This window comes from Labrus mixtus, chromosome 21 (assembly GCF_963584025.1).
Source record: "Labrus mixtus chromosome 21, fLabMix1.1, whole genome shotgun sequence".
NCBI classification, from domain to species: Eukaryota; Metazoa; Chordata; class Actinopteri; order Labriformes; family Labridae; genus Labrus; species Labrus mixtus.
Window position 1 is genome coordinate 6,700,167 of NC_083632.1, and position 25,354 is coordinate 6,725,520.

Sequence of the window (25,354 nt, forward strand, 5' to 3'; positions counted from 1 at the left end):
GCTGTCTTTAAATAGACACACAAATTTACAGACTTGCTGTTTGCACATACCAACACACACAAGTTTACCACACACACACACACACACACTGCCACTGTGAAGAATGTGTAGCACGTCTCTGCAGAGAGGATCCTCTAATGTTCAACATATATCATATCAATGTATGTAAATCAATAAGGTGATGTAGTGGCCCGCTGAGGCTGAATGACTCCAGACTGAGGAGGCCACATTTATCCTCAGTGTTGATGAACTGCATCAGTGCCTCTGCTGTTTTTTTTTTTATAATCAGATTAAAGCTCATTTTTTGGATTGTTTTAATCAGAATGTGAAGTTTGGTGAATGTGCAGCTGATCAGAGGAGCTTTGCTTTGTGGCTGACTCATGAGCAGCATGTTTGTGTTATCACCATACACAAAGCGATGCTTGCACAGGCTGCATCATTGTGTGTTTGTAGCTTTTTGAGTATTTGTGTGTGTGTGTGTGCGTGCGTGTGTGTTCTGCTTGTTTATCCTGGCCTACTGTTGTGACCTTCCCTCTATGCAGTAACTCACCTGACGTCAGAGCAGCTCTGTGTTTTTTTTTTGTTGTTTTTTTTTGGATCTGTTGCCCCGTGCTGCCTGCTGAGTGACACCCTCCCTCTCCTGTGTCCTCCAGTGAACAGCCTGGCCCGGTCCAAGTACTGCTGACGCCCAATCAGGAGGAGGAAGAGGACCAGGCTACGCCCAACCAGGACGCTGCTCTGGGCCAGGACCCACCTCCTCCACCCTATCGGCCCCCGCTCACCCTCAGCATCCCTCACCCGTGCGCCCCTTCCTGCCAAGGAGAGGAGGAAGAGGAGGAGGAAGGTGGATGCGTGGGAAGGAGAGGGGAGGAAGGCGAGGACCGGAATGAGGGGACAGGGGTGAGGCTGTGCGAGCTGCTGCAGGCAGGGGGGGTGAGTGTCAGACCTCTGGGGAAGCACTTAGCCATCTCTCTGCCGTCGCTTCCTCTACGTCTCTGGGATACACACGTCACACATGCCGCACACCACACACACCTAGAACCCACACACACACACCCTCCCCTCCCCACCTCCAATCCTCCCCCATCTGCCCCTCTGGAAGCCTCGGGGCAAAGAAAACCTCTTGCGCCTCTGTGGCAGCCCCCCCAGCCCCAATCCCCCTCGGGCGCCGCGCAGCATTGGCCTCTGCAGGGAGCCGCCGCTGACAGCGGGACGCGTCATTGGTCCTCCTGGAGTTTGGACCGTCCCGATGCTGTGGTGACGCCGTATGACACGCCCCCAGACCGCTGCGTCCCCATCAGGCCGCAGACATCCAGCCCGCACTACAGCTTCAGTTGCCAGTCCTCTCCAGGGCACTACAGCTCCCAGCATGCCCCAGGGCAACACAGAGATGCCTTCTGTGACCGGGAAGAGGCTGAGCTGTCGGAACTTGACTCTCTTTACCAGGCCAGTCTGCTGGCTGGAAGAACAGGTACACACACACACACACACACACACACACACACACACACACACACACACACAATCAGTTATGCACAAGCAGTGAATTAAACATCCAGCAGATGTACTGAGCTCACACGTTAACAAGTCATTGTTATTATTTAAAAGTGAATCTTCTCACACGGTGGATTAACCAAGAGGTCAAATCAAAATTATTATCGTAATAATAATTATTTATAGACAATAAGTTTGCTTTGGAAAGTGCATACTAACAAAGAGAAATGTATGGATGCTGTCAATTAACTGAAAAAAAACAAAAAACTGTTTGTCTGCTAAAAATAAAATCTGTTATTTAAGTTCATGTTCGTTATGAATATTGATGTGATTCCTGATTGATTACTAGAGACAAGGCTTTAAATGAACCAATCAACTCATGTTCTAAGCATTTTATTTAAACATAGTTCAGCATCATGTTGCTCGGACTCTCCCTGCTCTTTACTGAAAACAAGCCAGAAACCTCGGCTGTTTCCCTAACTACACACTACTGTGCATTTGGTATTTAAGAAGGTTTTGGGTTTGCAGTGTGTGTTGCTGCTGTGCATTATAACATCCCCCCACGTTTGAATGTACTCTCCATGTGCTTTTTCTCAGACAGAACACTGCACAAAGAATGAGCTAATAAGGGAAGTCTTTGGAGATACATTGTCCTTTTAGGTTCCAATTGGCAGTTTAATTCTAATGTTAAAAGTATTTTTGCAGAAATGTCGATTTACAAAACAGAATGGTATCTGCTCATTGGAATTTCCAGCTATGGATTTTCTACATTTTATTGCTTGAATTACTTTTCTGCCAAGCATCTTGAAAAGCCTTAGACATGCTGTAACACAAACTTTTGATTGAATTGTAGAACAGGGACAAGAAAATTGTCAAGTGTGCTCTGAGGGCGTGTTTGACACGGTCCAGAGCGACCGAAACATCATGTGACTTAAATACATAAACAAACATAAATAGTGATGCTGAGCAAACGTAGCACAGGATATTCTCTTCTCAAGGCTCGATCATAAATGTACGTCCTACATCACCCACTTCATGAGATAGACCAAAACAATTCAATCCTAGACGAATCCAAACTGTTCAAGGACACATTTCAGGATAATGTGTTTGAATTGATGCACAAAACATAGATTGTGTTGATTAAAAATTACTTTAAAAAATGGCTTGAACAGAATGATAGTAAATATGTAAATGCATCAGTGGGATCTTCCATATGACCTTCTCACATTTACAGTTTAGGTTCTTTAAAATCTTCCACTAAAATTGACGGTTATCTTGTTTATAGAGACCCTCCTTTTTTTTACCTCCAGCCTGGTACGTGTGTGTTTTCAGGTTGCAGCCCCTCAGAGAGGCTCATATCCAGGGTGGGAGGGCAAGGTCGCTCCAAGACCCCCAACGCAGACATGGAGAGGAGCGTGTACGGGGCAGACTGCACCAGCACCCCCACCTACCTCAACAAGGTAGTGTAAGCATCTTCATTCTAACGGAAACCCCTCATATGGGGGGGGGGGGGCGCTTGTGGGCGCAGTGGTTGGTGCGCGCGTCCCATGTATGGAGGCTGTAGTCCTCCAAGCGGGCGGCCCAGGTTCTGGTCCAGCCTGTGGCTCCTTTCCCGCATGTCTTTCCCCACTCTCTCTCTCCCTGATTTCCAACTCTATCCACTGTCCTATCTCTCCAATAAAGGCACAAAAAGCCAAAAAAGAAATCTTAAAAAAAAGAAAGAAAAAGAAACCCCTCGTATGACAATAGATACATTTTCCAGGCACTCACAAACATTTTCTCCCTCTGCAGCCAATGATGTTGCGGGATCTGCGTTTGGGGGCGGAGCCTGATGATGGGGAGAACCTGAGACGAATTGGACGCAGCCTGAGTGGCACAGTAGTGACCCCGCGCAGCAGCCGCCTGACTGCAACCCGCAGCTTTGTGAGTGCGACTTTCAGTGCTCTGCTGCCCTCTTGTGGCCATGCTACGTGAACTGCACCTGGCTGTTGTCCCGCCTTGGCACACACTACACATTGCTTTTCCCTGTGCTCTTCTCCTCGCTGTTTGTCTTGTTCTTCCCTTTGTCCTGCTTCTCGATCTCCAACCTGTCGTCCTCTCTTTGCCTCTCTCCTGTCCTCTCTCTCTTTCTCGCTCTAAGGTGAAGCAGGCTGATGTCAGTGCCTCGCCTTGCTTACTTCCTCTCTTCTGAGTCCCTGTTGCTATTCCACCACTATCATCTCCTTCATCCTCCTCATCACCAACACCTTCTCATCACCACCTCCCTCCACCGCTTCACAGGTAAACACTGCGCTGAGCTCACATGACGTTACACTTGTGATATTCAAAGCAAAATACCATTCATCTGCTTCACACTGTAGGAGTGTGCATGGTTTAAATATGGTCTGATGAGAAAAGTAAATATATTTGTACAACAATTTTGGGCAAACATTTAATTTTTTTGGCATACTAGACTTATCTAGCACAAAAGTAGGCTAAGCTCCTATTTTTACACGGCTATATCCCGGGGAAGTGCACTGATTTGTGTTTGCTGTGGAGAGCCAAGAGTTTATTTTCATCCCTCAGCAAATCTGTCATGTGTCAAATTTAGTTAAAACTTCCTGCAGATATTACCAGCATGTTCTTCCTCAACTCAGTGAACAGATATCCTTTAAAATAAGACAATAAATGCCAAAAAAAGTTAAAATATATCAAATCTAGAAAGAAAGGCAGAAAGATGATAGAAGAGCAGAAAACTAGTGAAGAAACAGCTGCTATGAAGCAAACTTCAAATGAAACACTGACAACAGAAACGTTTTCAGAATAAATACGCAGTATATCAGTTTGGGAGCCGTTGCTTCGGCTGAAAACTGGAAATCACATTTGTGAGGCTGCCTGAGGTGTTTGCGACTAAATAACAGGCAAACTAGGAAAAAAGTCTGTTACCAATATAAAAGAGCGAGAAAACAAATCACCAAGGTGACGCTGCACATCTGATGTCAGATTCTGGACGTGAGGTGAAAACAAATGAAACAAGTAGTTTAACTGATCTCCAGAACATAATATCCCCCCCCCCCCCCCACCCCCCATGTTAACAGCTGTCTTGTCTTCATCAGCGAGCATGTTGACTGGCACAACATTATCCTTGTTATGATCAGGTTTTAAAGGATCAGTGCATGCAAACGCCACATCCATCCAAAAACCAGGATTAGATAGAAGCAGTTCTCACATTGAATCCATCAAACTGTGACATTGAAAAAAAAAAAAAACTGATCCAGCTTCAAATGCAAATGCATGTTCAGAAACAAGGACACTGTGATGATGATGATGTTTGTATATGTGGAGCTTAAAGTCAGGTTTGAAACATAGTGAATGAGCAACATTACTCTTCATTATTGGGAAAAATAGCTGAAGGCTTGTTGCCGATACTGATTAAGGGAAGTTGTTGATTCTCATGTTTTGCTTGAATTTTTCTTTGTTTCAATGTCTTGGAGAGTAGCAAGCCTGTACTGGAATAGTTCTTCTGGTGTGCAGTCATTCGCAGAACTTTGTCTTAAGTGACTGCCAAGAATACGTTTCCGATGATAAATTAAAGGAGCATGTCTTAAATTGATGCAGAAGACCTTTAGAATTTGAAATGGATCATTTCGAATAAAAAATGTGCTCCCTTTAAAAAAGTCTCGAGATAGATTTATTTCCTTAATGAGTCTGTATTTTGCCTCAGCAAAGGGTATGAAAATTTGATTCAAATATCATTTATCAAATCTTCTGGAATAAAATGCAAACGGTAGACGTGTGTGATGATGTCTCTGAAAGCTCTGGCCAATTAAGAAGTTCTGAGATGTCAAGAAACAAATTCTCTACCCGTAAAAGAAACGTCCATGCACAACTCAGGACATTTGTGGACAGCTAAATGGTATTTCTTATTAAATCAACCATTTCAAAGTAATCCACTTACAGTAATAACCTTTTGTTTGTGTAATCTGAGGTGCGCCCTCAGGCTCATTTGATCTCTGGCTCACTGCCTTCTCCCTCCTCCTGTGCAGGAGCTGTCTGGCGGTGCAGGGAGTTTCTGGCTGTGTTTGACGGGGGTCAAGCTCTCCTCTGACCAGAGTCCCGCTCTGCTTCACTAACATCACCCCGTCCAGGCTCAAAGAGGGGCCAGCGGCTAAGGGGTTCTCTACAGCCCCGCTATGACGGACCTGGAATCGGGCCAGGAGGATCAAACTAACCTCCAACCTGCTCCTCCTCCTCCTCCTCCTCCTCCTCCTCCTCCTCAAACAACATGCACACGCAAAAACATGCACGCACACATCTGCACTGACGTAGAGCCTCCCTCAGCGCCTGCAGCACCTTGCTTAGACCCTCCTTGCCTTCCTCCCTCCCTACCTACCTCCCTTCCTTTCCTTTGACCTACTATTCTGTCTATGCAGTCACTCTGACCCCAAACTACAACCTCAACCTTCCCCCCCCTTCTTCCCGGGACTGTTTCTCGTCTCCCCCTGAGGTTTCTGAGGGTTTCCCTTCTCTGACCAGGTCTGATTTGGACCCGGATAATCCTGCAGACTCCTCCAGCAGGACCCTCAGCTCAGGGGAGAGGCTCTTATTAAGTAGCCACGCCTCTTCCTCTTTCTTCACGGGCATTTCTCGTTGGACGCACACGTAGCCGAACTGGGTCTATTTCAGATGGACAGCCATATTTTTTCTCTTCTTGTTTTTCTGGGTTTCTTTGTTTTCTTTCTCCTGTGTGCGCGCACAGTGAAAACCCGCCCGAGACCGAACTTTCTATTAACTAAAAGTCATGTACAGAAAAACTCATGTATGAAACCTGTATGTTAATTAATAAGACCTTATGGAATGTTGATAATGATAATTAACGAAATATTGATAAACTTTAAAGTGGTACTTCCTCATGTCTGCATTTCAAATAGAAGTGGAGTGCACTTCACAAGTGTCTAGCTGGAGTTTCCGCCCCCCCCACCCCCCCTCCCCCACCCTAAACCGCTCGCCGACCTAATGACAGCTCTCCCGTTTCTACCGGGAGATTAAACAAGAAAAGCGCTTCTTTTTTCTTGTTCCTTTCTTTCGTTCCTTCTGGCTCCCTTTGATTCGCGCTTGCTTCATTTTCTTCCGAAACGGGAAACAGTAGCACCAGAAATAGGCCAACAAGGGGAGGAAAGTCTTGAAGGAAAAATTGTAGGTTAGGAAACCGTTCTCTTAAACAGGGAACGACTCAAGTGCGCTTTGCAAGGGTACCTGAAAGAAGTGCACTTTTTGAAGGCTTTTGGACCGAAGAGCTGCAGGAGAGATGTTGATTGTGTTTGTTTACCTTAACGGCCTCAGGTGAACTTTAGTGGCACTTACGAATTTACACGTTTTACTTTCAATGAAACTGGTTTGGAGACCTCAGTTGTGAATAGAAAATGCTCATGTTCAGCCTGAGACAGTCTACTATGATTATGCTTTATATGATATATATGTATTAGAGGTATATTTTCAGCCAGGGAGCTATTTCTTCAGAGATGTCAACCATTCCTCAGTTGTATGAACAGTTATTATATATTAATGAACAATAATAACATATATTACTTCCCCCTTTACTGAGGAGCGTTTTGACATGTGTAGAGTATGTTTACTATATGCTTTATTCTATGAAATGATACAAAAAATAACAAAACTGGCCAATGTAGAGTTCTCCAAGAATTTACTGATGTTGATTGATCGTTACTAAACCAAAGGTTGGCACTTAACTCAGAGAGGGTATTTAAAGTTGCTGTTTATACTTTCATTTATGTTCAGATTTTGTTGGGTTTTTTTTTTTTTTTTTTTTGGGGGGGTTTCTGGATGTGGGAGAATGTAGCCAATTGTAGCGCATGAGTCCGCTATGCAAATCAACCTTCCCTCACGATTTCCTGTATCAGAGACAGTGCAGGAGGCAGACACAGCCACCCTCTGGCACTCTCATGGACTCCGGCAGAGACTCGGAGAGAAGGAGGAGGAGATCTCATGTTTTAATGCTGCTGGTGAACTTTGTTGTTCTGCATCTACTACTATGTTTTAACCAATGGAATGCAAAAAGAGAGCAACGAGGCTGGAGAAAAGAGGGAGAAAGAGAGCGAATGAATGTAGACCAAAGGATGAAAGTGTGTGTTTGTGAATGACGTGATGGTAGAGGAGACAGACAGAGGTGAGGATTAACTTCAGAGGGCTCATTGTTTGTGGGTGTTTGTAGACTGCGTGTCAACTCTGGGTGGTGTTGCTCGGGGAAAGAGGGAACCTGTATTTTTGCAATAAAGTTATTACCAATGCACTCCCACAGGGGGCGTAACCACCGTACAAAGTGTGCGTTGTCATTTGTTTGTGGCAAGGTCAGAAAAAAAGTAGCCTGACAGTCCTCTCCAAAAATATTCCCGAGGTTTAGCTTTTTGCCATAACACTGCCATTCATAAAAAACAGTTTTTTAAAGGCTTAACATTGACGCACAATAACAGGAGTTTTCCTGTTTATCATTCACCAATTGCCTCCATCACCCACAATGCATCGCAATGAACCCCATTTCAGTTGAATTCATGTGTGTTATTCTAGCAGCGGCTAATGTGGCCTCATGTTGCTAGCCACGTTATTTTCCCCAATTCACAATGTTCAACCGGTAGCCATTTTCCCCTGACCTCACACTCAGGCTGCTCAAGCTGAAATGCTGTTATAATTTAGCTTTTCAATTGTTAAACATCTGAAAAGACAAAAGCAAACATTGGGTCAGAATTAATCGAGTAAACTAGAACAACAAAGTCTATAGCTTGTATGCTACCAAGAGCTAACGTTAGTCAGCTGTAACATCCTGACAATACTGCGAGCCAGCACAATACCTTTAGCTAGCATACATTAGGCCTACAGTTACCTAGAATACATTACAGTTAGCTAGAAATGTGAATCTTTCTTATAATGTGTAACCAGTGCTGGGCAAGGTAGGCTACTTGTCAAATGTAAGCTAAGCTACAAGTTACTCAACATTAAATCAAGCTTTGCTACGCCTAGGAGAAATGTAGCACGCTAAGCTACAGCAGCAAGGCAAAAGTAGCTAGCTACATCAAAGCAATTCTCATTTATTATACTTTTATTGTTATTATATTGAACACTATGTAGTCAAAGTCTATTTATGTTTACTTGTTAGGACATTTCTTTACTCAAATTATTAGCTTCATCTACATACCTTTCAAGCAAATAAATGAAAGTGTACCTCACTTCACTTTGATAGTAGGTGAACAACTTACCAACTGACCCATTTCCAGTAAGTGAACTCATGCTAATACCTTTGCACATTAGCCAGCAGCTAGGGACGTTACAGGCTTCAATGGTTAGACAGAGATGTCCCCGTCATATGGAAGTAGATAGTCCACGACAAATACACATCAATGTATCCGAATGTGTCTTTTACTTATCCTTATAAGTTTGATTTAAGACCGTGTGCTCTGCTGCGCTTCAACTGTGGTGGGAAAATGTTGCTTGTTTGGAAGCTACTACTCTACATAACCAATGGAACACTTAAACTACGTTAATAGACATTTCCCCTAGAAAACAGCAACTTTAACACCAAGCTACCGAGAAATGAGGGTAAACTGCTAATGCCTCTATTTGTAGCGCTATTACAGCCCAACGCTGTATAACTGTTGGCTAAAAAAGTCTCTACTCCTTTCGGAAAGAGCTTCATGAAAGAGTACCAGTCGTTGCAGAATAAAGTGGGATGAGGCGAAAACATTTTTATACAGTCAATGGGTCAAACTGCAAAACGATTTTCTCATTTTTTCTGCTCACAACAAAGATGAGGAGCAATGTAAAAGATTGATGGATTGGTGAAGGGGGGACACATAAAGGCAGGAGCAATCTTCAGGTGATGTATTGTTTATTTATTTATATTATATAGGCTATTTCAGGCAGACAAAGAAATTCTGACTGGAAAAAAAAAACAACACAAGAAAATTCTATAGTCAGCCGAAAGAGAAGAAAAGCCACCTTCAACTTATTAGGGGCTCGATCAATCTGAAAACAATGCGGAAGATTTTGTTCCATTTTCCATCTTTAACAACAGGCGTTATGGAAACTGTCTACTTTTAGTTGATCTGTCTAAAGTTTTACTCACTCAGCAGCAACATTTATATAACATGTAGATATATCATTGTTGTTTGTAACACAGGGTCTTAAACTTGCCAGCAGTTCTGTTCAAAAATGAAATTTGCCACCTCTGAAGAGCCTCTACACCTGAATATTAACAGTCCCCCCCTTAACTTGGTACAGTCCAGTTTCCTCCCACTTAAAAGCCCATTGGTTGCTTTCTTTTCCTGTTTGTCATTTTAAACTGAATCCATGCTAGAAAGCGTTTAAAGCGTTTTTTTAAGAGATAATGGTGGAAAGATAGTTCAACAAACTACACAACCAGAACTAAAACCTTATATTCCAAGTTAAATGAATTTGCTGAGTGTGTGTCTGCTGTTTCTAGAGGGCCGGGGTTTCCACTGTGACAGGTAAACTCTTATTTTTTCTCATCAAACAAAATTCTCAACACCAAACAAAGACACAACTATAAGGTTTTTAATAGATTTCATGCATCCCTTTTTGAGGCGCACATGGTGTTATACTCAACCTTTGTCACAGCTGTCATTTATGAAAAGCAGCCTTGATGTTGAATCACTCATTAGACTACAGAAACAAGGTTGGTTCATCATGTTTGTGTTACGATTTTAATCAGAGAAGGAGTGTGCTTTTGACCCTTATATGTAGTTTCCTCAGAAACAGGTTTATCAATAAATATCCCAATTTGACTGCATCAAAAATAATGGGATTACAATGGTTTAGAATATGACATGGCAGGCCTTTGCTCTTTTATTTTTTGTAACTCGACTGATTTGGTTGTTTGGGATCTTCCTTTCTTTCCCCTTTCTTTCATCCTTTTCTATCTTCATTTTTTAACGCTCTTGTGAGGGACTTTTGGTTTGTGTTGATATTTAGCGCCCCCCTGTGGAAATAGCAGTGTCTCTTATCTCTTTGAAGATCTTGTCCTGTACATTCTTACAAAGTAAAATCTCATCCAGCTTTCTTTTTACAGTCAAACAAATGACTCTTTTTGAGTATTTACTACAACAGAGGTTTCAGACCTACATACTGTCTAAGAAGTCAATCTGGGTCTGATAGTCTCAACGTTTTATACTGTAAGTCATTTGAAGGCATCAATATCAAATTAATGTATTGTTTCATAAGCAGTTGAGACCACCACACAGGGGCTTTGATTTCAATTGAAATGTTTTAAAAGCGTTTCTTCTAAATCTGCTCTTTTTGTCGAGCTGCTTCTTTGCATGAAAATGTCTATACACTAAATATTAGTATTACTGTTGCTGTTGTACAATGTGGAAAACACAGAGTTGGTACCTTTGCAGCTTTTTGTCAATGCATGTGAGATTTCATGAGTGACGGTCAGCTTGCAGTTTGTCCCTCCACCACTAGATGTGAGCAGTGAGCAGTGAAACACTCTCCTGCCACATGCTTTCACATCACAGTCCATTCAGTCACGCCCACTCATTCAGGAGTATTGACACACTGTCATCACTGACACACAAGAACATACACACTCTTCACTCACATGCACAGCCTTTTTCTCTAAACTGGAGGCGATAATTACACGTTTGACATACTCTTTACATAAAAAAAAACTGAAAGAATGACCTTGGTAACCCCTGCAGAGCAGAGAAAAGACGATGAATCAATATCTGTTATCTTTCATAAATGCCTCACCGCGGTATAGATGCAGTGAATTCAATGGTTCTTTCATATGTTGGTATGTTTACGTCACCCTGCTTTTATTTATAAAGACCATCAACGTGACACAGTGTTGCTTTGTGCAGTAACCTTTACTCTTTGGGGGTTTATATATACATGAAGGATAAGGCCATAATGCGCTCCAAATGTGATTTTGTGATAGAAAACCACAAACCACAGAGAAAATATCAAAGGGTGCAAAATTGGGAGTTTTCTTGATTCTTTCTTTCTTTCTTTCTTTCTTTCTTGATGTGTCTCTACAGAGTCCTGTAAATTTGATGTCTAATTACGTCGCTAGGAGAGGCAGACGTCTCTGCAATAAATGTCATCAGCATTTGTGAAGCATCGAGACCAACACAGGCAAACTGACAGAAATAATGAGGAAGATAGAAACATGCAAACTCATGCACGAGTGAAAGGAAGCATTAAACAAAGACAAACTGTTAAGTTCAAAGATATGGTGCTGGAGTAGAAATCCTTTATGGACTGGTTGGACAGGCAATAATAATGATGACTGTAGTGGTGCTTTTGAATTGAATAAACAGTGGTGTAAACCCCCTCCTCTAAACCTTTTCATGTGGACAACTTAGTGCAACACTAACCTTGAGACTGACAGACAATGTGAGCTGATTCTCCCACATTTTAACGCTTTTCATTTCTGGCTTTTCACAAGTGTTTCTACATCATTTTTAAGGTGGCCTTCAGTGAAGTTAAAGGCTTTTTGAGTATTTGTACAATATCCTTTTTGTGTATTTGCCGTAAATTTATCACCCTGGGTGCTATCAATAATGAACCACGACTGCCGTCAAAGAGCTTGTCATCCTTTTGGGATGCATCATCTATTAATTTATTGGTGTGTTTTCTGTTTTTTATTTTTATTTTGGGCCTGTTTTAAAAGATGTAGGTCAACACAATAAAGAGTGATAGTGTAGTGAACAGAGATAACATCTGATAGGACTCACTTTCAGTAGAAAGGGTTGTCTTTCATGGCTTAGATTGCCTGGAGGGGCAATAAAAAGCCGGAAGATGCCTCAGCACTAAAAGTATTTCTTTTAAAGCTCCTGTGAGGACTTTTTTAACTGATTATAAAGCAGGCTGAATTTTATACTGGTGCCTCTATATGAACTACCAAAGCAAACAAGATCATCAGTGACATCTGTGATAGTTTCTATATTGTCATTTTCAATCATTGTAACCACTCAGCCTGGGTAGGTGTGGTATGAAGTGAGTTACAGCATGCTGCAGTAATATTCTTTGTTTACATTTTCAAAATTAAAGCTAGCCTATATAATGCACTTATTTCTTCTTATTTCCCATTAGACAGCAAGGCTTATGAACGTTCAGGACAGGAACAGCGAAAGGATAAGAGGCACATCTTTGACCACAGGGGGCGCCAAAATTGATGCTTCAATAAAGTTCCTCAGGAGCTCTAAGACAAACAACTACTCATGCGTATAAACTAACAGAAGAACTCTGCCTGTTACGATCCATTAGTCCACTGAGCGCTAAAATGGTTGAAATGCAAACGTTTGATGGAAAGCAATTTGAAAGTCTCAAAATCATTTTGTATCAAACAAATCTAATCCTATAGCTACAAAACTGGAATGCTTTTGGCACTTAACTGGTTGATTTAATTGGTTGGTTGGTTTAGATGCTTTTGATTCTCAAGGACAATGAAGCAGGTTACTGTTAAAGCTATAGAGAATTTACAGCATCACATGAGGCTGCCTCCACTTTTGGAAGGAAGAAAATAGTGGAAAATAATCCAGAAAAGACTTGCAATCAAACAGGATTCAGTCTGTTAATGCCCTAAAATCAAATAAAAAATCAAAAGGACATTTTATTCCCAACATTTGGAACACACAGTTGGTTAGAAAAGAGCTTGAAGAGGAAGGTGTGATGAGGAACCTTGAGAATAAGCATGAAGTGAAAAGAGTGCTCACTCTAACGCCTCCTTCAATAAAATGACATCAACAGAGTCAGTTGCAGAGAGCAGTCGGTCTGAAAGAAGGAAAAGCTGTGGAGCAGATTCATGAGAATAAGAAATACAAAGGTCCCTCATCACAGATGCAGCAAAATGCTTCAAAATAAGTGACATGGTGGCCAATAAGGGACCAGGTTAGTCTACACATATCCAGCATGGCTGTGTGCTACAATAATGTAGAAAAGACGTTCAAACACTCCCTTGATTAAGACTTCATGTAACATGAAAGATTGTGCAGAAATAGGTGGACCCTGCTCCTACAGGAGCATTCAGGAGTCACAAAGAAGAGATAATGAGCTGTGATGGGACTTTGTTCACGTGAAACAGAGTATCATCGTACCACAGGCACGGAGAAAAGAACTGCTTGATTGCGTTCATCACGGTCACTTTGGGGTTGACAACCGTGAAAGAAACGTGTCTGTTTTAGTCAATGGTCTGTAAGACAAACAGTTAGTGGCATGTGAACACAGAATGACTGCACAGTTCAAAATCCCATAATGTGAGGGACTTTAATTACCTTTAACTTTACCACTGTTGATTACTTTCACAGGGTTTACCTTTATTTCACACCCTTCAGAGTTACTTTGCTGCAAATTACATGCTAGCTAGCTAGCTAGCTAGCTAGCTACACAGAAAATAGTCTGTCGTTTTTCATTTTTTAATTCTCCCACTTTCCTACATTTAGGGCCTGATTTACTACACTCCCAAGTAAAGAGTACTAAATTGCGTGTTCATTCCAAAAAATTGCACGTTTGGTTAGTGTGCGATTTGCGGGTGATCTACTGAGAAAATTTGCGTGAACGACACCAGGTGCAAACCTTGTGGAGGCGGTACTATTTAAGTTTTTGTGTGTTCTACTGGTTTACGTCACGGAGAGTTTTGACCAAAAGCAGGATGACTGCAAACGCAAAATAGGTATCAGCGGAAGATGCAAATAAACCTACAGTATTTTCGAGTTATAGCAGATAAAACTGAATATTACAAAAAAGAAAATTTGGCTTATAAGAAAACCTCTCTTTTCTTCCCTCCATCTTTTGAAGATGAATTGTCATACATAGCGCAGGAGGTGCGAGCTGTGTCCTCTGTGGCGCAGTTTTGTTGGCTATAAATAGGCAACAATATAGTTTAATCATGGTGTTTCCTGCTGTCATTCCAAACACATTAACCTGTGTGGGGAATAACACGATCTGTATGCCTTCTTTGGTTGTGCCTATGTCTCCTAACTTCAATAACAGCAGCCTGTTGTGCGTAACGCTGGTCTCCTGGGTTAGCACGTTTTTTTCAAAGGTCTTAAATACAGACACCGTCACAATCACCGCAATTCTTGCCAGGCTTGGTAAATCGCAATTCGTGTACTAACTTCAGTTCTTTGCATTTTCTCCTCCCAGTATTTTGCACGTTAGGGCAGAAACGCCTCATGTTGCATATTCATTAAAGCAAACGTACTAAATGGACAATGCACGTTGTTTTGCTCATATGAAAGACGCAATCCTCACTGCGTGCCGTCAGCCGATCAGATAGCACTTTTTTGCTGGTGGTATCAAGTTTGCACACGTTTTATAGGGCCCATATTATGCTTTTTCTGGTTTTATATGCTCTTTAGTGTGTGTTCACGCAAACTTTTAGTAAATCAGGCCCTTAGTTCCCCCAGGCAGCCCTCCGCTTGCTTGCTGTCTAACAAGATCCATAATTCATTATTCATCATTCATAATTGAATTTATGCCCTTGTGATCTTGAAGTTGTTGCAAAATACTCTGTAAAAGGAATACAAACACATTCATTACAAACTCTCCTGGAGACCAGATTTCTGGGAAGGGAAATGCAGATCTCAACAGTGATGCTTCTTAATCAAAATTCCTAGGATGTGGAGTAAAATATGTTTATATGTTAGACATGCTCCTCTGTTCAGCTAAAATGCAGCTTTAAACAAAGATAGCAGCTCTTTTAGGCACAATGCGTCAAGCTAAAAGCTAATATTTGCATGTTAACGTTGATGTTAGGTATAGGTACAATGTTCATGGTGAATGGTGAATGTTTTTTGCTGTTTTAATTTTAGTAGTTATAATGTTTTTACGCTAACTGTTAGCATATTAGCTTTCTTAGCATGTTAAGTGTGCTTAGCAAATTAGGCTGGATTTGAGGCTGCTGGAAAATATGTTTTCATCCCTGGTCAGATGAATTGCAAAAAAAAAAACATGTCTGTAAAAAAAGTTTAAGAGTCTTCACTAGACTGATGAGCTGATTCAAAATTCTAAAAACTGTGTGGATTTGCCCATGTTACTATAAATCCCACACTTCCTGAGGCTCGAAATACCTTATTTGTGCAAAAATAAACATTTTACAGATGGTTGTAATCCCAAACTTGTATTTTTCTTTGATGAAAGGGACAACAGCTCAGATAACTAATGAAAGGTTCTTAATAACAGAATCCAACAGTACAAAAGACCATGACAGCACATGCAGTAACCCAACCGGTCAACTACAATCTGACACACCGCTTGAGGAGATTTCGACAGGAGATATTATGTCAAAAAGGAAGCGCGACTCCTGGAGGTGGAAAGAACGACTGTTGATCTTATAGGTCAGTGAAAACTCCAGATGGGCAAGTCCACAACACAGAAAATCCCTTTTGAAAATCAATGAGCTTCAACAATCCCAGGATAAGTAATAGATCCCAAATCAAAACATGCTGGTAATACAGGAGCAAAATCCCAGACACGTCACACAAGAAGGCATGTGTGGTCTTGTGACTGAAACCCTTGAGTGGGGAAAAAAGAAAGCTAGTGAAGCAATTCTGTTAGGAAGAGGATAACCAGTAGAGAGTTTGCTCTAATCAAAAATATATTAATTGTAACTTCCCTCCAGAATCAAAACCACTATCAGCGAGACCTCATTGGTCGGTGTCTTTCAAAACACAATGCTTTTCCCCATTTTGAAATAGTTGCTATTTTCAAGATGCATGTATAATGTCATACTGCTCTGTCATGGGTTGTAGCCTGTAAATGTAAGAAATCAAGTAATATGTTAGCATTTCACAATTTTTCAATAAATGCCCCCATAAGAGATATTTGATAATGAAGGGGGGGGGCTTCACAACATCTTTAAATTTTGAGCTATAAATAACACGAGCTAGCATTTCACAAATGTTAATAATAGCATTCTACATTGCTAACATATAATCTCCTAACAATTTACTCCCCTATTTGCGGTAGTCTACCGTTATATCTCCGATTCACTTCATACTAACGGTAAATAAGCTAGTAAGTAGCTGTATGCTAATGTTAGCTGTTGTCTGACCTAGCTGGGTTTTCATATAGTCTATGTATTGGTTAGTTTATTTGAATTTGTTCATGTTGTTTTAACTTTTAAACATGGCAAGGTTCCCTTTTTTGTTGTTGTTGATGACCAATCAAGAAGGGATGATGTAATATCGATTTGCCACATTGCTGAATGATTCCACTTAAAACCTGGAACACAGAAGTACAACATTAGCTACACCAGTTCTGGGCTTCTCACCATAAATGTGACATCAGAGGAAAATGGACATTTTGAAGGCTAAGGTTCTGTTTGGTTAAAGCACAAGAACACTTTTGTTAGAGATTGGAAAAGACCGCATACTTTGTTGCTAGCTTCATAATGTCACACTATATCCTCCTACGCTTCTCCACGATTAACAACTGCTTCTATTTGGAATCTGGTTTCTATTAAAAACAGGATCAATAGCGCTTGCATGCTTTAGACACATGGATGTTGGTAGATTTCCACACCAACCGAATAGGGAGCACACAAAAAAGAGATCCTGATGGCTACTTTTACTTAGTCAATAGGCTACAGCATTTTTACTGCTTCAAACCATTTTTTTTTACCAATTGTATCTTCTAATTGGTAAAAGCTACAACAAAAGTGAAGTGGTATTATGTCACCTTTTTTGTTCCCCAAATGAGAGCATGCAATCTAATAACATGGAGCAGCGTTGCGAAGGCGTAATTTGGTTAGAGCTGAACTCCTTTAGAGAGTTTTAGTTGTATCTTAGTATTCAAAGGACGACACAATGAAGGCACGACAGCTTAGTTTAGTTTAGTTTATTTGCACATTTTTTGAAAGAAGAATCAAACAGAAAATAACAAATAATAAAAAATAAAACACGTGCAGGTGAGGTAGAAACCCATGAGGGCTTATCTCAAAACCTCACCTTAAGAGATTAAACAAAGTTAAAATAAAACACAGCAATTTCCTTCTCTTGAGGATGTCAGCAAAAATAATATAACGAGGCTTTATTCACCTCATTCTGTCTTTCTTCTGTTGATCAGGATCCATCTGCAGACGCTCTGGTCCAAAACGGACGCACATGTGGCTGCGTGTTCAAAATTAAATTTGAATGTCTCCCCTTCATTCCATTAATGTCATGCACACAGTGGACTAATGGACACATCCTGAACTTCTGCGTCCAATGGCCCAAGTCCCTACAGACTGAGCTACTGCCGCCCACAAGCACCTGTTTAAATCTTCTTCATGTGCTTTTTAAAAACAAGTTTTGCAGAAATGGGCTTCATAGAGAACCCATGAATGAATAGTTCACTTTGTAAGTCTGCATTTACATTACATACCCCTCCTAGTCATTTTCAGACATATTCATTGACGACAAACATTCTCCACAACAGCACCACAGCACCTTTAAGAAAAAGCTAAAGACCCAGCTCTTTCATGAATACCTACTAACTTAATGATGATGGTCTCCATATTATTGATGATCATGATGGTTGTGACGATGGTTTTTGTTTGATAACGATGACTTATAAGATGGTTTCTATACTGATTAGAGCTCTCAAGAACTGCCGTCAATGTTGTGCTTTGCCTCTGGTCACTTCCTGTCAGCACCTGTGTGTCCAATCGGACTCAAAGCTGATCGTTTGCTCTTACTGATATTGTTCCCTTTTTTCTAGATCCTTGCTTGTGTTGTACTTACTCTCCGATGTACGTCGCTTTGGATAAAAGTGTCTGCTAAGTGAATTGTAGGATTGTAGCACTATAGTTGTTAGGCTGCTGCACATAGGGATACCTTAAAATATAAAGATGAGTAAGTTATTAAACGTGGTTGAAAATGGACGTTATTAAAAGTTAGGTTTTGTTCAAAGTGTAAACGTGTTTCTCCTTTCTATAAATATCCCTCCTCCTCCGCATTGTCTCCCTCCGCTGCATGGTGTCGGTACCGGCGGCGGTGGTGTGGGTGGTGTCTGACGCTCGAGCTGCCTGAGCGGAGAGAGTGGCGCACGTGCCGGTGGACTCACGTGCGGGATCAGTGGCAGACAGAGGCTCACGCGCACTGCAGGAGAGTCATTCTGGGCTAAAAATAGCGCCCCGGCGGAGGAGGGAGAGTGTGAGGAGACTACAGCGGAGAGAAATAGAAACTTGGGGGTTATTTTTACCTCTTGTGCTTCCCTTTGCTGCATCCCAGACGTCACTTCTTCCCCCTTAAAACCCCTAACCCTCGCCTTTTTTATTTATCCGTCTATTCTCGTCTGCCTTCCTTGACTTCTGTAGCCCATACTGCTCAGTTGAATGAGTTTGTTATAAAGTAAACTATGACTCAGGTTTATGAAGTTAAAGCCTTAAGCTACATGTTGTTTCCCTTGTTAACACACCTACGCACTGACACTTTCACGCTGGTTTCCAAGATCAATTTTCTGTACAAATAACGCAGAGTGTTAATAGTTGGTTGTCTCTGCAATGACCAAAAAACATGTAGCCCCAGCATCTCAGACATACAGCACTGTTACCATAGCAACCATGACTTCCCGATCGGCCTACACGTGCACAGACTTGGTCATTCATCATCTCCTTCATTCATACATTCAAAAAGGAATTCATTCACTCAGTCACCCATTGAAACATTCCGTTTTCTACTTTGATTCTCCTTTTCGCTTCTCCTCACCTATTGATTGTTTTTGGAATACCTATAAAAGTTATTTTATTACAGTAAAAGTTGGAATATTAAAGTATAAAAATGTTTTGTTTTATAGTGGTTGTCTTATCAAGTACAACTACAGAAATATTTGCAACAAAATACCTGATAAAGTATTACAGTATATGCATTTTTTTTTAACCTTTTTAAGCTCCTTTATTTATTTGAAAGCGGTAGCCTTTATGTTTAAAATGTTCCTGCTGGAGTTAATTTTACTGCATCATAAATTGATGGATTAGCATGTAGAATAGAGAATATATTTTCTAAAGAACTATTGTTCAAAAGCCTTATTTGAAGTATTTCTTGTAAGAAGTGCTTCATTAATGTTGCAGTTGTTTTAGGAGGGAAGACGACACAATAAGACGAAGCGACTGCGTCCAACACTGTTATGACAGATTTGAGTCTTTGTATCAATGCTACATGGAGTTGGATGAATTCCCAGTGTCAACACATGAGTGGAAAAGAACATTCAGGTGTACATGTGTGAAAACAGACAATAATTTAAAAGCTTAGTAAATGCTAAATGGACCTTTTGAGTTAGAATCTATTTAAGGAATAGACGTTCACATCTAAAGACAGAAGAGTATAAAAGTACTCGCAGCAAAATAAATAAATAAAGTACTTTTTCTGCAAGGTAGCTTAAAATACATGATTATTGCAGTTAATGCATGCCCAGAGGAAAATGTTACTGCTTAAGGCTTTCTCTTCTGCATCTCGGGAGACAAAATGGTGATTCTCATCCCAGCCTCTTTCAAGTTTCAAATATTTCTCATTTATTTATTTTTTGTTTCTCCTAATATTCACTATGATAAATGGTTGAGACTATAGCCACAGGAGTCTTATTAGAGACTTAATGGAGATATCTGGTTAATGGCTCATTGTCATCTCCAAAGGAGAAAATAATGAGACAAAGAGAGACTGTGATGAGCCTACTAAAATTAAGCAGCCTTACAAATTCCAACCTACATAATAAACATCAAATGATCAACATTTGTACCAACAAAAACTAACAACTTGATATGTTATAACAAATACTTCCTTTATTAAAACAGCTGACTAGGAAGCAAGTCTTCATTTTCATCATCAATCAATACTGATACTTCTATAAAGAACAGGTTTCAGCTTGGTGACCAACAAAACTAAACAGACAATCAGCAAGTTTGCTTTTTTCTGTTATTTTTAGTGCCTGTTACTGCTACTATGGGGTAACGTCAGAACAAAACATTTAAAACATTAACAAGTTTATCTTTACAGTGAGTGGTACTTTTGACTGTAACAAATAAATGGGATGACATTTTTTGTCAGAACACAATTCTTAACATAAACCAATAAACAACATATCGCTATGTGCACATTAGTTGCCAAAATCTATGCAGACTGAAAGTTCTTCATATAAGCTTTAACCTTGACTCTTTGCAGAAACACCTACTTTTAGAACAGTATCTGGTGATGGGAAAACAATCCACAACATTAACAATTTCCAGTCCTTTACCTCATGCAGCATTTCTTAATTAGATGGTCTCAAAATGTCCATTCAATGTGCCACATTCAAGCCCTTAGCCCACATGCGACACTTGTTTATGACGGCTTTCTTGAACTTTGCTTTCTCCACTGGTGTCCACCCTTTCCACGTGCCACAGTGCATGGCTCCTCCTCTGGCACGTTTCCATGTTTCCCAAATGCCACTGCATTTTGGCACTCCTCTGAGCTGAAGAACTCATCAAAAAGCAAGTGGAATAGGCGATGGCAGTCCTTCTTTGCCTCTGCATGTATTGAAGCCAGGCGGGTCGATGACACAAAGAGGCCACTTTCGGGATATAGCTCTTGTTTTGCAGCTCCAGTTTTTGCTGATCCAACACCAACTTCAGGTCGTAGTTGCTCAATTCTCTCCAAAAAGCTTTTAAAAAGCATTAAGCTGGTCACCACCTATAACAGACAAGGTGAATGATTTAAAGATGGTGGCATTCAGAGTTAAGAACAAGAATGAAATAGTTTTAAATTTGATACAGGACATCTTTCCTTAGTAATTCTTATCATATTCAATTCAAATTTTCTAGCACCCATAACACCTCAATGTCTAACATGAATTCATGTTAAAACATTTAGTAGCACTTTTAAAATTCTGTTTATTGGGATGGATTGCCCCTTGAGATGAACCATCTGATGAACCTTCTCGGGGAGAAAAGAAGAAGAAGCCATCCTTCACCATATCCTCAACAAATAAACTCAGCTGTGGTTTGTGTTAGAAACAAGAGAACAGTACAGGCTTGGATGCACCTTTACATGAGAGGGTTTTTTTTTATTGCTATTTGGAAGAGAGCAGGGTCATTGTAAATCAATAAAAAGATATAAGGGTAATAATTTAATCGTGTGTAACAGTTCTGTCACAGTGGAAGTGGTCTTGATGTCAGTCATAAACTACAGCTTTTGCAGTCATCGCAATGATCTTGAACTTTGATGTATAGAGTCAAATATTAGACAGTTCTCTCTGTTACCATCATCAAAACAAAGAAAAAACCAAAAGAGGAAACATCTCTTTTTTATTTAGAATGGTGTTTCCCACTCCTGTAGTATTCAGAGATTTGTAGAATCAGTGCCAAGGCACATTGAAGCTGGTCTGGCTGCCTGTCGTAGCACAACACCTCACTAAGACACTTAATGTTGAGACTGTCTTTTTTTACCTGCCTGTATATGTGTTTATGATTTACTTAAGAATAGAATAGTTCAAATATTCAGGAAATGTTTTGTAATTAAAGAAAGAGAGGCTTTTTGACTTTGAATTAAGGTTTTCAAGTACTTATTACTCAGGGTATTAATTGCTTATTTTTTGTCCATTTAAATTATTTCAGGGGAAGAGCTGGGGTTTGATCCACTGGAAAATGACACAAAGATATGACTCACGCTGGAGAAGAAAAGTTAGGATTCCAGAAAATACTTGCAAAAGATACAGAAAAAAGGTGAGAAAATGTTTTTGTTTTTTTGTGGTTGTATGGTCAACTGTTATTTAAGGTCTTCTCTCAGCTACATTTCAGTAGTTTATTTGCCTTTGGCAGCATAATACTATGTAAGAATATAAGAATTTTGTGCTTTGTTTGAAATTACAGTTTTGTCAAGAATATACAAAAACATGCCATTTTTTCTGAGTGACTCTAAACTATTGCACTAGGAACACAACAACCCATAAGTATGTTGTAAGTTGAATATCTTAACCTTATGATTCCTCTGTTTTCAGCAGGACACACAAAGAGTGGAGAACTCAGGTAACAACTGCTCTAACAAAAACACATTTTCTAAATACACAGACATATGAAGTTTTGTGAAAGTCAACAAAATAGGCTGTAAATTATTGATATGATTCAGAAGCAAACAATCAGTGAGTTGGTAAAGTATGACCACATACCCCTTCTATTGCATGTTAAGCAAACTGCAACTGAGAAGCATGCCTCCCAGAAATATTTAATAATAATTTTAATTTAATAATATACGTTTTTTGAGGCAGCTATGTCTTTGCCTTTACCCTGTGTTGTCTGCACAGATGCCTGTTATATTGCTTATAGGGCTATGATTTGATAATGAAATTAATATCCAAAGATTCAAATATAATATCTTTAAAACACATTCTTCGTCGCTCTATTAGTGTAGTAATTGGCTGTGTTAAAGGTCCCATATTATGCTTTTTCTGGTTTTATATGCTCTTTAGTGTGTTTTCCAAGTGTCCTGTGCATGTTTAGGCACATCTATGTGCAAAAATTCAAAGTCTGCGGAAGCGTGGCTTCTCCTACGTCCTCCTGTTAGCTGCAGCATTAGCTGCATGTAACGCTCGGTTCTAGCCCCCCTCGATAAAAATGTGTCAGTCCGACGTCATTGTCAGTGTGAGTTCACTGATCAAAGCCCATTGGCTCGTTGTTGGAAGCCCTGCAGCCCGTTAACTTCTGTAGCACGCCCACGATATGCCGTAGCCTGCGGTAGCACAGTAGTGCTAAGGTGCTAATGTTTATGCTCCCCTCGGACGGAGCCAGTGGCTGCATTCCCAATATGGTAAAAGAGGCGGGACATTTCCGAGAACCGTGCTGAGCAACTGACCAATAACGACAGAGCGGATCAGCAGACCAATCAGAGCAGACTTGGCCCACGTGGGGTCTAACAGTGGGGGCTCAACAGAGTGCAGCTGACAGACTCAGAGCGTAGAGGGAGCAGGGAGGAGCAGTACAAGAAAACAGACACTTTTTTCGGACTTTAGCTCTTGTGAACGTACAAAAGTAGGAACATAGATTAAATATACGAACCCCAAAAAGGGCATAATATGGGCTCTTTAAGATGGACAGAATTTCTATGAAAAATAAACACGTACGGACTAGTAAGCCACAAACTCATGAATATTGCCTTTGAACACTTGGTGTACGTTTAAAAAATTTGTAAAATGTTTTATATGATTTTATTTTGTGTTTAGAATCAACAAACTGGAGGCCAGATGGTTGCTGCACAGAAGGACTAGAGTGCCATGCTACTCCTGAATCTGCTGACTTCGCCCTTGAGGAACATCCATCAATCAGGAATTTGTGTGACAACAACAACCATAGATTTTCCCAATGCTCTGAACACACAAAAGAGACACATCACACTGGCCTTAATGAAGAATCAGAGAGTGAAGATCCTTTTCACATAGATACATTTGGTCACCCCCTACATGAGTTTGTTGAGGAGGGAACTTTAGATCATAACCAGTCATCTGATGATGACCTGACCTTTTGATGAAGACCTATTATGTGAAGACAGTGCAGGGCTAATTTCAGAGGGAGGAACAACACTTCAAAACACTCCAAAAACTGGAGAACAGCCGCTTTACAGAAATGCGCCAGTTTCTGTTGCAGAGAGCCTTCTCCTCATTATGACATTTGCAAACGGACACAAAATAACAGGAAAAGCTCTAAGTGACTTGCTCCCGCTAATCACTCTGCATTGCCCATCTGACATCCAGACTGAATGTCTTCAGAATTTAAAGAAATTCAAACAGTTTTTTTGATGAGTTTTCTTCCTCCTCTCTGCTTATGCACAAATATTGTAGTGCATGCTTTATGATAGTTGAGAGTACAGACACCCAGTGTAAATCCTGTGAAGCAAATGTGCTGATTGAGAGTTCAAATTCCTTTTTCATTGAGGTTCCAATTGAAGCACGGTTGAAATCAATGTTTGCCAAGGAAGGTTTTGAGGAAAAACTCAAGTTCAGGTTTAAGAGACAGAAAAAGTGCAGTGACAGCATTGAGGAAATATATGCTGGAGAGGTCTATCAGAAATTAACAGCTTGCAATGGGCCTCTAAGTGACCCCAGAAACATTTCTTTAACACAGATGGCATACCCATTTTCAAGTCCTCAAAGTTTTCTGTTTGGCCCTTTTATTGCGTTGTAAATGAGTTAAGCTTTGTGGAACGCACAAAACGAGAAAACATGCTATTTTCAGGTCTTTGGTTTGGCGACTCAAAGCCATCAATGTTGACATTCATTGAACCACTTTGTGACACTCTGAACAAAATTGAAAAGGATTTTCTGTTAAGTTTGCAGGGACTCAAATACCTTTTCGTCTGCAAAGTTTTCACCATTGCTGGAACATGTGATTTTCCAGCAAAAGCATTAGTACTTAACTCTGTTCAATTCAATGGCCAGTTTGGATGTCTAAAGTGTGAGCAACCTGGACAAACAGTAAAGACAGGGGAGAAGGGTCATGTCCATGCCTTTCCTTTTCAGGAGGCAGATCCAAAAGGCCCCCCTCGTACCCACAAGGGGTTTGTTGACAACGCAAAAATGACACATGATTCCAAACGTACTGTAAATGGTGTGAAAGGCCCTGAAAAGCTATGATTTGGTCTTGGGTACTGGCATACACTACATGCATTGTGTCCTACTCGGAGTTATGCGTTTGTTGATGTTTCTGTGGTTTTCCACAGAGTTTCCCCGATGTGCTTTTAGTATGGTCAGGTCAATCAGGGAAGTAGACAAACGGATGAAAGAAATTCGTCCAACATTTTGGATTAGATTCCCTCGCTCTGTGTCTTCTCACAGAATGTTCTTTAAAGCATCAGAGTATCGGTCAATTTTGTTGTTTTTTGGGCCAGTTGTATTCAGAGGTATT

General features: G+C 40.6%; 1 protein-coding gene and 1 long non-coding RNA gene across 4 annotated transcripts in view; both read left to right on the top strand.

Annotated features, from left to right (window-relative positions):
- Positions 1-5,745, top strand: part of usp54b (ubiquitin specific peptidase 54b) — a 62,981-nt gene extending 57,236 nt beyond the window's left edge. For 2 of the 3 annotated variants that reach the window (XM_061028011.1, XM_061028012.1), the window contains 4 exons: positions 654-1,471; positions 2,827-2,954; positions 3,286-3,417; positions 5,520-5,745. In XM_061028011.1, the coding sequence (XP_060883994.1) occupies positions 654-1,471; positions 2,827-2,954; positions 3,286-3,417; positions 5,520-5,606 (1,165 nt within the window). In that variant the 3' untranslated portion in view covers positions 5,607-5,745. Of the gene's footprint in view, positions 1-653; positions 1,472-2,826; positions 2,955-3,285; positions 3,418-3,634; positions 3,775-5,519 lie in introns of all 3 variants that reach the window. The other variant, XR_009665914.1, reaches the window with a different exon arrangement.
- Positions 5,746-21,794: 16,049 nt separating this feature from the next.
- Positions 21,795-23,987, top strand: LOC132955624 (uncharacterized). Its single transcript, XR_009665942.1, has 3 exons — positions 21,795-22,183; positions 22,459-22,486; positions 23,677-23,987. It is a non-coding gene; the product is annotated as an uncharacterized LOC132955624 (long non-coding RNA).
- The last annotated feature ends 1,367 nt before the right edge of the window (positions 23,988-25,354 follow it).